At 52.6% G+C, this 16,748-nt stretch overlaps 1 protein-coding gene across 3 annotated transcripts in view; it reads left to right on the forward strand.

The window, feature by feature from the left end:
• JAKMIP3 (Janus kinase and microtubule interacting protein 3) overlaps positions 1-16,748 on the forward strand; it is a 50,842-nt gene that overhangs the window by 11,789 nt on the left and 22,305 nt on the right. For all 3 annotated transcript variants that reach the window (XM_066554243.1, XM_066554244.1, XM_066554241.1), the window contains exons 2-4: positions 9,628-9,758; positions 10,838-11,018; positions 12,114-12,611. In XM_066554243.1, coding sequence (XP_066410340.1) covers positions 10,884-11,018; positions 12,114-12,611 — 633 coding nt within the window. In that variant the 5' untranslated portion in view covers positions 9,628-9,758; positions 10,838-10,883. The remainder of the gene's footprint in view (positions 1-9,627; positions 9,759-10,837; positions 11,019-12,113; positions 12,612-16,748) is intronic.

Genomic DNA, 16,748 nt, shown 5'->3' on the forward strand with positions numbered 1-16,748 from the left:
TAGTTCTGTTGAAATGCTGCCAAGATATTATTATCTAGACAGAAAAATGCTCTCAGGCTGCTATTTCCAGTGTATCTGTGGTCATTTCAATTGCAGATTTGGTTTTTAAAGCAAATCTGAAGTTGTTATTGTTGTTAGACATGTTTTCCTTGTACTTTTTAATAAGCTTTTAGAAGTTTTTAAAAGCTCAGCATCTTTAGGAGCTGTGGTGCTGCTGATCCGTGGGTAATCAGCCCATCTCCAGCTGCTGAGCACTGCAGGTCACCGTGGCCTGAGCTGACATCCCTGAGGGATGGAGCAGAACCATGGAATCATAGAGTCACAGAATTTATAAGGTTGAAAAACCCTTGGTGATCATCAAATCCAGCCATTGACCCACACCACCACCATGTTCACCTCTAAACCTTGTCCCTAAGTGCCACATCTGCATTTTTGGAACACTTCCAGGGATGGTGACTCCATCGCTGCCCTTGGCAGGACTGGACAACCCTTTCTGTGTACAAATTTTCCCTGATCTCCAACCTGAACCTCCCCTGGTGCAGCTTGAGGCTGCTTGCTCTCATCCTGAGGAATCCAGCTGGGGCCTCTCCCCCCAGCCCCTTGCCCCACTCCTGAGCCTCTGGGCTCTTCCCTCTTCTCCTGGCCCAGCCGGGCTCTCCCCAGGACATCTGTCCTGTTCTACCTTGCACCAGGCAGGAGCAAAGAAGGAGCTGTGATTTCAACACAGGAACAATGAAATGAGGAGGACAATGCTCTCCCCCAAAGGCAGAGTGCAGGCACCAGGGAGGGCCAGTCCTGGCCTGCCCTGCCTGCTGCAGGGCGGGATGATGGGCTGGGCTGGGCTGGGCTGGAAAGGCTGGAAAGGCTGGGCCGGGCTGGGCTGGACTGGACTGGACTGGGCTGAAAAGGCTGGGCTGGGCTGCCCTGCCCTGCCCTGCCCTGCCCTGCCCTGCCCTGTGGTGGCTGCTCTGGTCCCAGCCCCAGGGACTCAGCTCCTGCCTTTTCCTGCCCAGGAATGGTTTGGCCCCAGGAGCAGCAGAACCATGGACAGCTGCTCCCAAGGTGTGTGTGATCCCAAGTCAAAGATTCATCTTGCCACCGGAAAAATAATTTCATTTCCTGCCAGTGCCCACAGGGTGGTTTCTTGTTCTTGCATTAGTACGGAAAACTAACTGCAACATCCTTTTCACCTGCACAGTATCAATCATTTAATAACTTCCTGTTCAATGTCCTTCCAAAAAATCACAGAGCCTCACTCTTCTATTACCTGGTCACACCTATTATGTTTCATTTAGGAGAGTTTGAGTGGATTAATGAGCGCCTACCATTTAGCTTTCTGCAGCATCAAAATGCTTTTCCTCTGATTTCACATCTCCTGCCTCTGTAATACCTTATTTACATTGCTGTGTGCACAGCAGATGTCCTCAGTGATGACTTGATCTTTCCTCCTAAATCTCTGTGTGCAGGATATGTCAAATTGTTGTATTTTTAAATGTAGATTATCTTGTACTTTCACAGATTGAATTTTGTGTTGCTAAGTTACCTATTTTTTCTAGTTTGAGGTTATTGTTTTAATTTTTTTTTTCCGTTTGCCTGCCTTGTCCTCTTTCCTGATTGACCTACATAATCCTCTGTTATCAGCAGGTTTTTATGGCCTGCCCTTTACCAGGTCACCAGCACAGCCAGCAGTGCCAGCCCCTGCTCTGAGCTCACACTGGGAATCTCCTCTCCGGAGCAGCAGCTCCTGTGTCTGGGTCCCCACCATGACTGCAGTTTGTCCCACATCGATCCCACTGCTCACTCTGCTCACAGGGTGCCCAGGGTGGGCATTGGGGTGGGCTCAGTGGTCCCTGTGGGCCACATCCAGCTCAGATATTCTGTGACTCCACAGCTCTTGGGTGGTTAATCACAGCAGTGTCTGACCCTGGAGTGTCCTTGTGGAACTGAGATCCAGATTTCACCTCCCCATCACCTTTGGGTGCCAGCACTCACTGGGGCCACTCTGCTGCCCCAGCACAGCCCACGTTTCTCAGCCTCTCTGCCTGCTGGCAGCCTGGGCAGGACTTGCTGGCCATGGACTTCTCCCCTGGATGTAGTGAGCTGTAGGAATGTGCATCATTTTGATTAAAAACCTCCCAGGCTCCCCCGGAGCAGAGCAGCCACAGCCACTGCTGCTCCTAATGCTGCCCCTCTGGGTGCCCAGAGCTCTGCAGAGCCTCAGTGCCCTGAGAAGAGCCAGGCTGGATGTGCCCCCCCCAGGCTGGGAGCTACATCCAGGAGGGAGCATCCCCCCAGGCTGGGGGACAGGGAGCATCTCCTCAGTGCTGGGGGGACAGGGAGCATCCCCTGCAGCATCCCCTCAGTGCTGGGGGGACAGGGAGCATCCCCTGCAGCATCCCCTCAGGGCTGGGGGGACAGGGAGCATCTCCTCAGTGCTGGGGGGACAGGGAGCATCCCCTGCAGCATCCCCTCGGGGCTGGGGACAGGGAGCATCTCCTCAGGGCTGGGGGGACAGGGAGCATCCCCTGCAGCATCCCCTCAGGGCTGGGGGGACAGGGAGCATCCCCTGCAGCATCCCCTCAGGGCTGGGGGGACAGGGAGCATCCCCTGCAGCATCCCCTCAGGGCTGGGGGGACAGGGAGCATCTCCTCAGGGCTGGGGGGACAGGGAGCATCCCCTGCAGCATCCCCTCGGGGCTGGGGGGACAGGGAGCATCCCCTCGGGGCTGGGGGGACAGGGAGCATCCCCTGCAGCATCCCGGCGGGGCAGGGGACAGGGAGCATCCCCTCGGGCATCCCGGCGGGGCAGAGCCCGGCGCGGCGCTCCCGGAGCAGCGATCGGGACCCGGCAGGGTCAGGAGCCAGATGGGCACAGCCCTTCCTCGGTGAGGATCACTTTCTCTGAAGGAGTAAATGCAGAAGGCTAAGAGACTGGAAACTGCAGAAGCCAAATCCCAGATTAGCCAGCTGCCACACTGACCCAGTGCAGGAAAGGGCTGCTCTGCAGCTTCCCCAGCCTGAACGGGAGCTGTTGGTGCGAATGCTTCCCCGGTCCATGATGTAGCACATTTCACACCGCTGCTTTTCCTGATCATCTGCACATCTGAGGGGGACATTCCTGCAGGGGAGGGTTCCCCAAGAGGAGGCATCAGCCAGGAGAGGCCGCTTGGGAATGAGTCTCTTGGCCTCAGAGGTGAACTCCAGGAAGTCATTTTAGTGACCCAATGGAGAGTGAAAGCAGAGGCAGCTGTTGAAGTTCCTCTTTCCCCCCCTTTTTAAATTTTTTTTTTAAATTTTTTTGTTAGTCTTGGTAAAAGAAGGACTATAGAGTTCTTGTGTTGAAAATAAGATTTTCCCAGAGAAATGCATCAGAGAATCCCAGAGTGGTTTGGGTTGGAAGGGACCCCAAATCCCCCCCAGTGCCACCCGTGCCATGGCAGGGACACCTCCCACTGTCCCAGGTGCTCCAGCCCCAGTGTCCAGCCTGGCCTTGGGCACTGCCAGGGATCCAGGGCAGCCCCAGCTGCTCTGGGCAGCTTGTTCAGCCCTGGGTGCTGGGACTGGAACTGTTCAAGTGAGGGTGAAGCAGCCTTTTCTTGCCCCGGGCTCTGGCTCTGCCAGGGTGCAAAGAGGCCTCACTCCCTCCTACTGGTGCGTTCAGTGAAGCTGCAGGGCACAGCTATCTGCACACCAGGCAAGCTCACTCCAAAGGTCCGTGCAGCAATTCAGATCAAATCAGCTTTGGACAATCAGATGTCAGCTGCAAAGTCCTCAGCCTGTGCAGGGGGTGCGTGCAGAGCCCTCCTGGCAGCGCTGCCCTGGCCAAGGGCAGCAGCACGGGGTCACCTCCATGCCTGGGGGCCTGGGGGCTGTGCCTCCATGCCCCCATGGGCACAGGCTTTGGCTGTGCCACACCAGTGCTTCCCGCTGCTCTGAGTTCTTTTCATGGGCCTGCAGCCTTTTCCTTCCCACCTGTTGCTCAGTCCCTCCTCTGGAAACAGGAGCTTTGTTCTGCCAGGTTGGTCAGGGTTTCTGGCTCATCAGCTGGCAGGACATTTTACTTCTAGGGTTTTATTCAGTCATCTTCCAGGGGCTGCTTTTGTTATAAAATCCTTTTTATAAAGGATCTTTTCTGTGGAGTTGGAAATGTTTATTTAGCCAGTGCCTAAAGGGGCTCCAGGAGAGCTGGAGAGGGACTTTGGACAGGAACTGGATGGACTGGAGAAGGGGAATGGCTCCCCCAGCCACGCTGGGGTGCTCCTGCTCTCCTGCTAAAGCACTGTCTGTGTTTGTGTAGGGTGTTGTTGCTCTGTGTTTACTGTGGTGTTTCTCAGCCGAGTCACTAACAGGGCAGAGGCGGGCTGGCATCAGGGGGGAGACTCCCAGCAAGTCTCACAAAAAGGTCATTTAAACCAGGGTAGTTAGTAATGAAAACTCAGGTTTGAAATAATCTGATCCTCAGTTTTCCAGGCTGCAGGAACAGCTTTGCACCAGAGCCTGATGGACATCTCCCAGCTGTTTGCATTTGGGAGATTAATCTGCTTTCCATTCAAATTCTTGTCTGTTGCTGGGAAATGTCAGTTTTTATCTTGATTTAGAGCTGGGCACACACCTACTGAGAAGTAAAACACACTGTCAAATAGAAATGTAATTTTTGGATAGTCTGGGTCAGCCTAAAGAAAGGTTCCTACTCCCATCAGTGACTTGTTCTGCTGCCCAGTTCCTCACAGCTGAATTTAATGATGATGAATCAGTCTGGAAATTAACCTTAATTCTGAAACCCAAAGCACAGTGGTTTTGTTGCCACTGTTGAGTCTGTTATTTTTCAAGCTCATTTATAAATTGAATAAATCCAAGAACTGAAAATCTTTTGTAAGAGTGTAGCAATTAAATACTGCCTTTTCTATCCTCAAATCCAGCTGTGTTGTGTGTTGGTGCCGAAGAGGGTTGGAGAGGTAGCATTAAATAGTTATTTAGGGATGTTAATAACATGCTTAAAATGTTTCCATCAAGTGCTTTTGGATCGTGCGATGCCATCTGTGTTACAGTTGATTTAGTTAATTACACAGGCATGAATTCCTTGGGAGAGGGGATGGCATTGCTCTAACAGCTTGTTTGTGAGCAAGAGGAGGCAGTGACACGCTATTAAACTCGTGGAATTGGGTCTGAAATATATTCCTCACTAATAGCCCTCCCCAAATTACTGCTGCAGTTTAACAGATGATTTGCACGGGTGTGTTATTGGAGTTTATTGCAGAAACTCCAATGGATTTCTGTACCTTAAATATTGGGCGTTATCTGAGAAAAAGGAGAAATTGCTTTCCTACCTAGTCACCTGTTTTAATTAATTATTGCTCTTTCTGCAAATTAGCCCTAAGAGCTGTACAACTAAGCAGGTGTCCTGCTGTAAAATGCACCTGCTGGGATTTACAGCAATTGTGTCTGCCAGTGCTGTGCTCAGAGACTGAGCAGGGACCCACAGGATCCCCCAGTGCAGCCCTGGCCCTGTCCAGACCCCCCAAAACCCCACCTGGGCATCCCTGGCAGCGCTGTCCAAAGGCTCCTGGAGCTCTGGCAGCCTCTGGGCTGTGCCCATTCCCCGGGCAGTGCCACTGGTTCATCCCAGTGCCTCTGGGCATTAACCTTGCCCCAAAATCCATCCCAAACCCTCCGGCACAGCTCCAGGTGTTCCCTATGAACCATAACTAGCTTCATAATTGGCACCCACCTATGGTTTGCACCTGAACCAAACCCCAAAAAACCTGTGTGAGGCTTATGCTGAGGAACCAGGGGGTGGGATTCCCATCCCTGGGTGTGGCACAAACAGGGAAAACTTCACACACAAGGGGAGGCTGCAAGTGTAGAGCTCACAAAGGACGTGATCCACCCATCAAGGAGTTAAAGCCAACAACGGTGGAAGGATTAATCTTTGAGGAAAAATCCAGGTCAGTGGGGATTTGACATGTGTGTGTTACAGCTGCTGCTGGAATCGATCTAATCCTCAGCAAAACTTTGGCTAGACTTCCATCTGCAGGGATGTCAGGCCTGGGGGGTGAGGGGTGGGATTATTTTGAATTTAAAGTAGACATTATTTTGTGGAAGATAGGTTTCAGAGCTTCCTTCACCCTGGGAAGCATTGGTTGGTTATTTATTTCCCTTCTGGAAATGGAGACTTGCTCTACAGCAAGTCTGTGGGTACCAGGGTGTGTTACCTTTGCAGTGTGGGGAGCCTGCAACTCCCTCAGCAAGAGCATGGACCAGTCAGATGGGCCTCTGTGGAGGTCTGGCTTGGGTCACCAAAATTAATTTAAAAAATTATTTTAAATTTAATATAATTTAAAAAAATAATTTTATCAAATTAGTCTCAATCTAAACAGCACAGAGAAAAAAATCCTCATAGGATGTCCAGGGAAGGGCATGGTGCTGGGATGGGGTTGGAGCCCCGGAGGGGCTGAGGGGGCTGGGAAGGGCCTGCAGAATCCCTGAGGGAGCCGGGCAGGGGCTGCAGAATCCCTGAGGGAGCCGGGCAGGGGCTGCAGAATCCCTGAGGGAGCTGGGCAGGGGCTGCAGAATCCCTGAGGGAGCCGGGCAGGGGCTGCAGAATCCCTGAGGGAGCCGGGCAGGGGCTGCAGAATCCCTGAGGGAGCTGGGCAGGGGCTGCAGAATCCCTGAGGGAGCTGGGCAGGGGCTCAGGCTGGAGCAAAGGAGGCTCAGGGGCCCTTGTGGCTCTGCACAGCTCCTGCCAGGAGGGCACAGCCGGGGGGGTCGGGCTCTGCTCCAGGGCACAGGGACAGGAGCAGAGGGAACGGCCTCAGGCTGGGCCAGGGCAGCTCAGGGTGGGCACAGCAGGAATTTCCCCATGGAAAGGGGGCTCAGGAAGTGCCCAGGGAGGGTTGCAGTGCCCATCCCTGCAGGTGGCACCTGGGGGTGGCACTCAGAGCTGGGGACAGGGTGGGGATGGGCACAGCTTGGGCTGGGAGGGCTTTTCCAGCCCCAGGGATCCCTTGGTTGGATTCTGCCTGTGAATCCATGGGATCTGCATGGATCTGAAGGAAATGCACAAGAGATCCCTGTGTGCAGGACAGTTCCTGTCTTGGCCTGCTCACTCCTTTTCCCATGCAATTCCCAACAGGTTTCCTTCTCACCTTGGAGCTGAGTGAGTGATGCGCGGGTTATATGGATATGTGACAAATGTTTATATGGATATGTGACAAATGTTTATATGGATAAAGCCCCAAAGCACAGCTCCAGCATGGGACACAATTCCATGGCTTAGCATGAAATTCCTTTGCAGAGGAAAACTCATTTTCTTGGATTTGGATCTCTAGGCTGGTGCAATCCTAAATGGAACGTGGATATTACTCATATGAAAAAGTGGGAATCAACCATTACGTTTTCTATCATAGTATTTCAAGGTGCACCAGAGGCTCAAAAAGGTTTGTTTAAACTAATAAATCAGAACAATTTGTCAAAAACAGAGAACACCAGTGCTCGCAGGGCTGAGGCAGGCGTTGGAAATGTTCCATATTTGTAAGAACAGTGTTCTGCTTTCAAATATTGGTACCTTGGGCAGGGATTAATTCACTTATTTTTAAGCATGGTGAAACATTCATTTCTTCAACTACTACCTAGAAAACACATTTCCCAATTAGTCTTGATGTCTGAATTGCAAGTCAGGAGGCAAAGGGAGCACTGAGCCCTGCTCAAGGCAGCTCTGATGCATTATTGATGCTGTTTTCAATATCAAACATGCCAGGAATCAGATGCATAATCTATTCTCCCAGCATCAGGAATATCATGACCCTTCTGTTCTATTAAGGTGGTGTGTCTGATAGCTGCCCCTTCTATGTAACTCATGGGAAGAATCAAGGCAGAGTCCCGGGGCAGTGACTGGTTTTCCAGGGAATGTCTCCTGTGCCCAGCACCGCGGGGAGGGGGAGCTGCTCTGTGCCCTGCAGGATGGGCCCTGCTGAGGGGCTGCACTCAGGGACCTCCCCAGGGTCAGAGCAGGGCCTGGAGCAGCAGCTCTGTGTCCCCTCAGCCCGGGAGGAGCCATCTCCTGCCTGCTTCTGCCTGGGGAACCCTTCTGTGGCGTGTTTTGCTCCAGTATTTGGGATAAATATTGCCCTGGCAGCTGGCCCCCGTGCCCAGGGCTGCTCCTGCTGCAGGGCCACGCTGGTGGGAGCACAAGCCCCCACTGTTGTGGCTCCAACAATGGCACTTGTGCCCCTGCACACTCACACAAGGTCGTGGCTGTCACTGGGAGCTGCCGTGCCCTGCTCAGACCTGCTTCCATTCTCACCCTGGCAACAGCAACCAGCCAGTCCAGCTCTGCTGGGGCAGCTGCCAGGGCTGAGCTCTGCTGGCCCCAGCACCACATATATATAAAATGTATAAATATATATATATATATGTGTATATATATACACACCTGGCTGCAGCATCACACCTGGGCTCTGCCATCCTTCACCACATCCCCACTGCTGTGCAAAGGGGAGGCTCCACCATCACCTCCTCAGGGCTGGACATTTGTGACATGGTCTAGTGGGCACAGTGCTCGCTCCTGGCCTGCCCTGTGCAGGGCCAGCAGTTGGAGTTCAATGAGCCAAGAGCTGCTTGGCATGAAGTGTGTCAATTCACGCCATTAAACCTTCGTAACATTTGAAAGAAAATAAAAAAGCTGCAACACCCTAAGTATCAGGATCTGTGCTCTACAAATTGACCTCAGACAGAATCCCCACCCAGCAAACTCTGCTCCCCGGTACCAGCTCCTGAGTTTTCTTTTCTGTGAGCACACTGATATAAATTCTCACAGCCCTCGTGTGTCAGAGGAATCCTGTCAGCAATTACTCTCTCAAATCCCTGTACCATTCAAATGATCATTTGTCTGCCATTCATGTGGAAGCAGTTAAAGCTTGTTGGTTGCTAACCTGGCTCACTCTGCCTCTGCCTCTGGAGGGAATCCTCTAAGAAAATAATTGTAATGTGCACAAAGGGCTCATTTGCTGCAGCAGGTACAGCTCTGTGCCTGTGGCTACAGGCTGCCCCATTTTTTATCAGTTAAGAAAGGGGGTTTAAAATCTCCATTGGTGTGTTGTGTCTGCTTGCACAAAGCAGCAAGAATCTTAAATGCAAAGAACAAGTACTCATGTTACAGATTTCTCAGGCAATATCTTTAAAATTGAACTCATTTCTATTTCTTTGCCCAATCAAACGTGTTTCTTTTTATAGAAATTTCCAGGCTACAAAGTCAGGCACCAGCCTGAGAAATAGCAGAACTGAGACTGTTTGTACCACCTTGGTTTGGACAATTAATATCAGGAGTGTTATTTTATTCTCCCACTTGTTTCTCTAGGTCTCAGCCTCCCTCCTCCCCTCTGACCCAATGTCCTTCATGATTTCTCTGGCTCTCAGCAGCTCTGCCCTCCCAAACTCCAGCCCTCTCCCAGCCTTGTATCCCATTTTTGTACCCCCAGAGCAGCTGCCTCCCTTGGCTCTTTTCTCCCGGTAGATTCAGGCTTTTGCTCCTAGAATCTAAACCAGGCTTTTTTGTTATCACAATGTTGTTGTGGAGGTTGGTTCTGTTGCTGCTTTGCTGCTGTAATTCATGGTTGCTCTCTCCTTGCAGGTGCCCTGCCCTGCTGAGCCTGGACAGGGACAGTGCCTCTGTGGTGGCTGGGCCATGAGGGACAGACCGAGGCACTGAGGGTCCCCAGCCAGGAGCATTGCTACCCACGTCAACAGGATTGCTTTGAAAAGGTTGGAAATAAGGTTTTCCCAAATATGAGCACGTTTTAACTGAGCTTTGTCGTATGACCATCCTGTGGTTCCATGATTCCATGAAAACAGAATAGAAGCAAAATCTTCCCAGTGGTTGCTGCCTCTGAGCTGTGGCACTGCCGGAGACTGGTGGGTGGATGTCCCTCCTGAATTCCACATCCCCTGCCCTGTGTGGGTTCCACATCCTCTGCTCTGTGTGCATTTCACATCCCCTGCCCTGTGTGGGTTCCCCATCCCATGCCCTGTGTGGGTTCCCCATCCCCTGCCCTGTGTGGGTTCCCCATCCTCTGCTCTGTGTGCATTTCACATCCTCTGCACTGTCTGAATTCCCCATCCCCTGCCCTGTGTGGGTTCCCCATCCCCTGCCCTGTCTGAATTCCACATCCCCTGCCCTGTGTGGGTTCCCTCCTGCCCTGTGTGGGTTCCAGGACATTCACTGCCCAGCTGAAGGAGCAGGACCCTGCCTGGCAGGAGGGTGCAACTGTGGGGGGACAGGCCCTGCTCCCAGGGAACAGGGGATGGGCCGAGAGGCTGCGGCAGAGGAGGTTCAGCTTGGATATTGGGTACAGGATGGGATGGGATCCCTGGAGGGATGTGAAGGCTGTGTGGATGTGGCACCTGGGGATGTGGGGCTTGGACTGAATGGTCTTAGAGGACTTTTCCACCCCAGCAAAGCTGTGATTGCACACTCAGCCCAGGGAATGCAGCCCCTCCAGCTGACCCTTCCACCTGAGCAAAGCCGTGATTGCACACTCAGCCCGTGATGGCACACTCAGCCTGTGATTGCACACTCGGACCAAGGAAAAGCCATGATTGCACACTCATCCCGTGATTGCACGCCCATCCCATGGTTGCACACTCATCCCGTGATTGCACGCCCATCCCATGGTTGCACTCTCAGCCCGTGATTGCACACTCATCCCGTGATTGCACACCCAGCCCATGGTTGCACACCCAGCCCATGATTGCACGCCCATCCCGGGGATGCAGCCCCCAGCTGTCCCTGGGGCGTGCTGGGGGCTGTGTCCCTGGCAGGTGACAGCGGTCCCTCCCTGCAGGCCCCAGAAGATGTGAGCAGCGTGAGCAGCGAGGGCCTCCCTCAGCATGGCCAAGAGGGGCTCCAGCAGCCGCGCCAGGGGGGACAAGCCCGACGCCCTGGCCGCCCTGCAGGCTGCCAACGAGGAGCTGCGGGCCAAGCTCACCGACATCCAGATCGAGCTCCAGCAGGAGAAGAGCAAGGTGGGCAGCTTCCCTCCCTGTGCGCGCCATTCCGTGTGTCCAGAGAGCTCAGCGGTGCCAGAATCCTCCCGGCTGCTTCTTCTCTTGCCCTTTTACGCTCACTTCATTTGGGTTTTGCACTCAAGCTCCTCCAGACCAAGTGCTTACCCAGATATCCAGTGCTAAACCTCAGCTGTGCCCCCTGTGCTGATTCCCAGATTCCAAGGAGGCGCAGCTTCTCCCTCAGCCTTTGGGAGAGGGACAGCAATGGGGCTGGAGCCTCAGCTCTAAGAGCTTCCAGCTCCTGCCCTCAGATCACTTCTCAGCCAGAGCAAGGAATGTTCATTTGCTTTTCCCCACTTCTCCAACTCAGTTTCCAATGATAGACTTTGGGGGTTTTCAGTTCCAGAATAGAAATATGTTACCATGCAGGGACAAAATGATAGTTTGCATTTTCCCATGAATTTGCATTAGGCATTTTAGACCATGAATCTGACACACAGGTATAAATAAATAGAACATCTGTTGATCCTTTTGCTGTGCAGCAGCATTTGCAGCTTTAAGGCTGAGGACTTTGTTTTCCTTGTCCCTGTCCTTCACAGCCACTTCTGGCCATGGCTTCTCTAGAGTTTATGGCATGGTTTTAAATTGAAACGTTGCTTGAGCCTTGTGTGGTCGGGTACAGTCAGTTATTTCTGCTGAATAATTCATCACTTTAAAAAACCATCTGGTAAAATGCAGCTGTTTGGGGCTTCACAGGAGCTTGCACAGAGATTTTTGTGCCCTGCCTGTGCACGTGCGGGTTTGGCCTGCCTGCCTGAGTGGGCCAGAGTGATGGCCTTGGAATCTGGTTTTTCCCTTATTTTGGGGGTAATGTGCTGTGAGAGCTTCTGCAGAATAAAGTAAGGACTCAGAAAGTACTGACTGATTCCTGAATGTGTATTAAACATGAGCCTGCAGTGAAAGAAAGGTCTTTGCTACCACCAGTTTGTAGGCACAGACATACCAGCACTGAGGTGTAATACTGTAAGGTCATCTGTACCATTTTTAAATAACATCATGATATGCACTCATTGGTTGATTGAAAATACTATACTTTTTTGATTTTCCCTATAGGTCAGCAAGTTGGAAAGGGAGAAAAATCAGGAAGTGAAGCAGATCAAGGAGCACGAACAGCATAAAAGCACAGTGGTGGTCACAGAGCTCAAAGTCAAACTCCATGAAGACAAAATGAAAGAGCTCCAGGCTGTCCGAGAAACTCTTCTGAGGCAGCACGAAGCCGAGCTGCTCAGAGTGATCAAAATCAAGGACAATGAGATCCAGAGGCTGCAGACCCTGCTGAACGCCGTGCGGGACGGGGCCCCCGACAAGGTGAAGACGGTGCTGCTGAGCGAGGCCAAGGAGGAGGCCAAGAAGGGCTTCGAGGTGGAGAAAATCAAAATGCAGCAGGAGATCTCCGAGCTGAAGGGTGCCAAGAAGCAGGTGGAGGAGGCCCTGACGATGGTGATCCAAGCTGACAAAATGAAGGCAGCAGAGATCAGGAGCGTGTACCACCTGCACCAGGAGGAGATCACGCGCATCAAGAGGGAGTGCGAGCGCGAGATCCGCAGGCTGGTACGTGCCCCTCTCTGCTCTTCTGACCCGTGTCCCGGGGGAAATGGGCAGGGCTGGCCTCTCTGGGCGGGTGTGGGGACTCTGGGGCTCGCCCCAGCTCTGTTTACATTTACTAGCAGAAAGGGCAAAGTGGTTTCAAAAGTGTCAGGATGTTTTGTGAGAAACTTCTTTATCTGTGTCAGAGCCCGTGGACGTGATTCACGTTAAAGGCAGCAGGAAGAGCCCTCAGGCTCCTGGCTGGGCAGGGGAATGCTACACCACTAATGTGTCTTGGGTTATGCCTCTGTTTCCTCACCAAGCCTTCCCTCCTGATCCACCTTGGTTCCTCCTGATCCACCTTGGTCCCTCCCTTCCCCTGCCTTTGGTGGCTCCCATGAACATCCCACAGCAAGGCTCACACAATCCCAAATGCTCCTTTTCTGCACCCCTGGGTGCTCCCCACGCAGCAGGGCATGCAGGGGGAGTTCTCTCCATGCCCACCGTGGTGGTTTTCCCCAGGACAGGGCTGGCTCTGCTCCTGTGTGTCTCCCACCTGAGCAGGTGGCTGGGATCTCACCTGGCCCTGCTCACCTGGCCCTCAGGGGCCCTCTGTGTGTGGCTGCTCAGCCTGCCCCCACTAACCCAGCACCTGATCCTCAGCTGCAGCAGCTCCACTCTCAAAGGCAGCAGCTTCACCCCTGTGGCTTTGGAGATTTCCTCTGGCCTGTGGGACCGGGCTGGGGAGGTTGGAGGGGTGGTGGGAAAGGGGGAAATCCCTGTGGGAAGGAGGGAGGGAGGGAGGTCCCTGGCAGGGAAGGCTCTGCAGCAGAGCCTGGCAGGCCAGCAGCACCTGGAGGGGCTCAGGGGTTCACTGGTGCTGTCCCAGCCCCTGCCTTGACCCACACCCGAGCCCCTGAGGGCGCTGCCTTGCCTGGGGACACAGCCATGCCCTCAGGGTGCGTGTTTGGGTCTTGTCTCAGTATCTGTGTGGTGTCACCATCGTTCTGTGTCTGCCATGCTGCTTCACAGCCTCAGTGTCCCGGCACAGACCCATCCAGGTCTCTTCTAAGTCATTAGCCCTTAGCTGTTACCCAAACCCCAGATAAATTCACAATGCCCAGCCTTGCCCCGGATGAAAGGCTGGCAGTGGGACCAGGCTGCAGAGACCCCCGCAGGACCCCTGCCCTGGGGATGCTGTACAGCATCACCTGAGCCCTGACCCCCAAAGGGCCTGGCAGGGACTGACTCGCCAGCACTGGAGTGTCCCCTGCCTTTATTTAGCCTCTCTTCTCTCAGACTTTAGGCTCTTAAGGCTTTTTCATAGATTATTTTATTTTTATGAAGAGGATATTGAAAATAATTTACAACCAACTGCTCTATTGATGCTGTTCAAATATCCTGCAGTGTAAGTACATTGTCCTCTAACCATGCATCACTGGTGCATTGATTTCACACAGCACAGTGAATGGGGGGCTAATGGACATCCTAAATAAACTTGCTGCACCACGTGGAAAGTCCCCACTAATGGCCTTTAATGTAGAACCTGTTAAATAAACATGGTCTTAGTTACAGGGAACAGAGTGGTTCAGTGGGATGTTATCTAAACTGCCTGTGAAAATCAAACTTTTAAAAGTTCATGATTGAAAGAATCAGATTGGCTCACTGCACCAATGAAATGACCTGATGCCATGACTGTACCCCGATGCCATGACTGTACCCCGATGCCATGACTGTACCCCGATGCCATGATTTTACCCTGATGCCATGATTTGACCTGATGCCATGATTTACCCCGATGCCATGATTTACACCGATGCCATGATTTACCCCGATGCCATGACTTCACCCCGATGCCATGATTTACCCTGATGCCATGACTGTACCCTGATGCCATGACTGTACCCTGATGCCATGATTTACCCTGATGCCATGATTTACCCTGATGCCATGACTGTACCCCGATGCCATGATTTACCCTGATGCCATGACTGTACCCTGATGCCATGACTGTACCCTGATGCCATGATTTACCCTGATGCCATGACTGTACCCTGATGCCATGATTTACCCTGATGCCATGATTTACCCTGATGCCATGACTGTACCCCGATGCCATGATTTTACCCTGATGCCATGATTTGCCCTGATGCCATGATTTGCCCTGATGCCATGATTTGCCCTGATGCCATGATTTGCCCTGATGCCATGATTTACCCTGATGCCATGATTTTACCCTGATGCCATGATTTTACCCTGATGCCATGATTTTACCCTGATGCCATGATTTACCCTGATGCCATGATTTACCCTGATGCCATGATTTGCCCTGATGCCATGATTTGCCCTGATGCCATGATTTGCCCTGATGCCATGATTTGCCCTGATGCCATGATTTACCCTGATGCCATGATTTACCCTGATGCCATGATTTTACCCTGATGCCATGATTTTACCCTGATGCCATGATTTACCCTGATGCCATGATTTACCCTGATGCCATGACTTCACCAAGCCCCGAGTGCCTCCTGGGTGCAGCCAAGTGCTCTCAGCTCCATGGGCTCCACCTCAGTTATTTGGGTGGGAGCTGGCGGCTCCTGGCCCCTTGTGGGGAGAGCCCTGATGTCTGGGGTACAGGGCTGTGTGTGCAGTGCCCTATGCAGAGAATCAGGGACCCACTGACTCAGCTCCAGGGCATTTTCTGTGCTTGCATTGACTGCAGGCTGTGACAGGAGCAGAGGGAATGGCCCCAGGCTGGGCCAGGGCAGCTCAGGGTGGGCACAGCAGGAATTTTCCCATGGAAAGGGGGCTCAGGAACTGCCCAGGGAGGGTTGCAGTGCCCATCCCTGCAGGTGGCACCCAGAGCTGGGGACAGGGTGGGGATGGGCACAGCTGGGACCCCAGGGTCTGTGGTTCTGGGTATTCTCACCCCCAGCTCCTCACTGCAGTCGTTCCAGGGCCAGGGTGGATGCCAAAGGCTCCAGCCCGTTCCCATGGAGCAGGGCTGGCAGCTCCCAGCACTGCAGGCAGCACAGGGAAGGCACCTGGGTGGTTTTGGGTGGTTTTGGGTGTGCCCAGGCTGCTCTGGCCCCAGTGCTGTGCTGGCTGCTGCTGTCTGTGCCTGCACAGGCTGGCTCAGCTGGCCCTGGCTCTCAGCCTCAGGGAGATGAAATCCCCCTGCAATGGTGATGAGTACGTGTGGCAACAGCCTCCTTTGGACAGAATGTCTCATTTTAGCCAACCGTCCTTAAATTCCAATTTGTGCATTCAAAACTGCCTTAAAATACTGCATGGCTGTGTTTAATGCCATTTGCACGGGCAGGAGCACTCCTGCTTAGTGTGTGCACAGCCAGGGCAGCAGCTTTCAGCCTGCAGTGTTCCCCAAGCCTTGGTGCTTGCCAAGTGGGCACCAAAATTCAGTGTGGAAAAGAGCATTTAAACTTTAATTAACTCTAGGTTGGTCGGGAGGGAAAAGTTCTACACAGCCATGGCCACTGCAGCCTCCTCATTCCCATCTCCTTTATCAGGGGACTGAGAAATCAGAAAAACTGAGGAAATGGGATTTGCTGGAGCCTGGGGAGTGCTTAATTTCAATCTAGACAAACTTTAGTTGATTATGAGTAGCAAAAGCTTTAATACCCTGTGCCAATCCCCTGTGAGACCTCTGGACATGGAGAGCTTCACATCTCCCTCATGGCAGTGCCACCCCACAGCCAAAGAGGGGATCAAGCTTCCAAGCACCATTCTGAGCCTCTCTGCTCTCCGAGACCCTGACCTCTGCCAGGCTCTGCTGAATTAGTGAAGATGTCTGGTGTAAAGGGTTGAAAGCTGATTTTTAAGTATTGATTTTATTGGTGATTGATTTAGCCTTTACCCTCTGCGTTTGATTCCCTCGTGTGTTGAGATCCCCCATACCTGGGGTTATAAAGGTGATGCAGCACCTGAAAGGCAGACACATGTTCAAGGTGAATTGTTCCTTCTCCTTCTTCCACCTGTGGATTTTTAATCATTTGTGGTTTGACCCTCATTTACCACATTTTTTTTTCCAACTAAACCTGGGCTGAAGGATTTTGTTGTATGTAAAAGCCAGACAGCATTACTCCTACGCTGAGGAGGGTCAGGAAACCTCCTCATTCTGAGGGGTTCCTTCCACCTCTCTCA

This window comes from Molothrus aeneus, chromosome 8, assembly GCF_037042795.1.
Source record: "Molothrus aeneus isolate 106 chromosome 8, BPBGC_Maene_1.0, whole genome shotgun sequence".
Lineage (NCBI taxonomy): Eukaryota > Metazoa > Chordata > Aves > Passeriformes > Icteridae > Molothrus > Molothrus aeneus.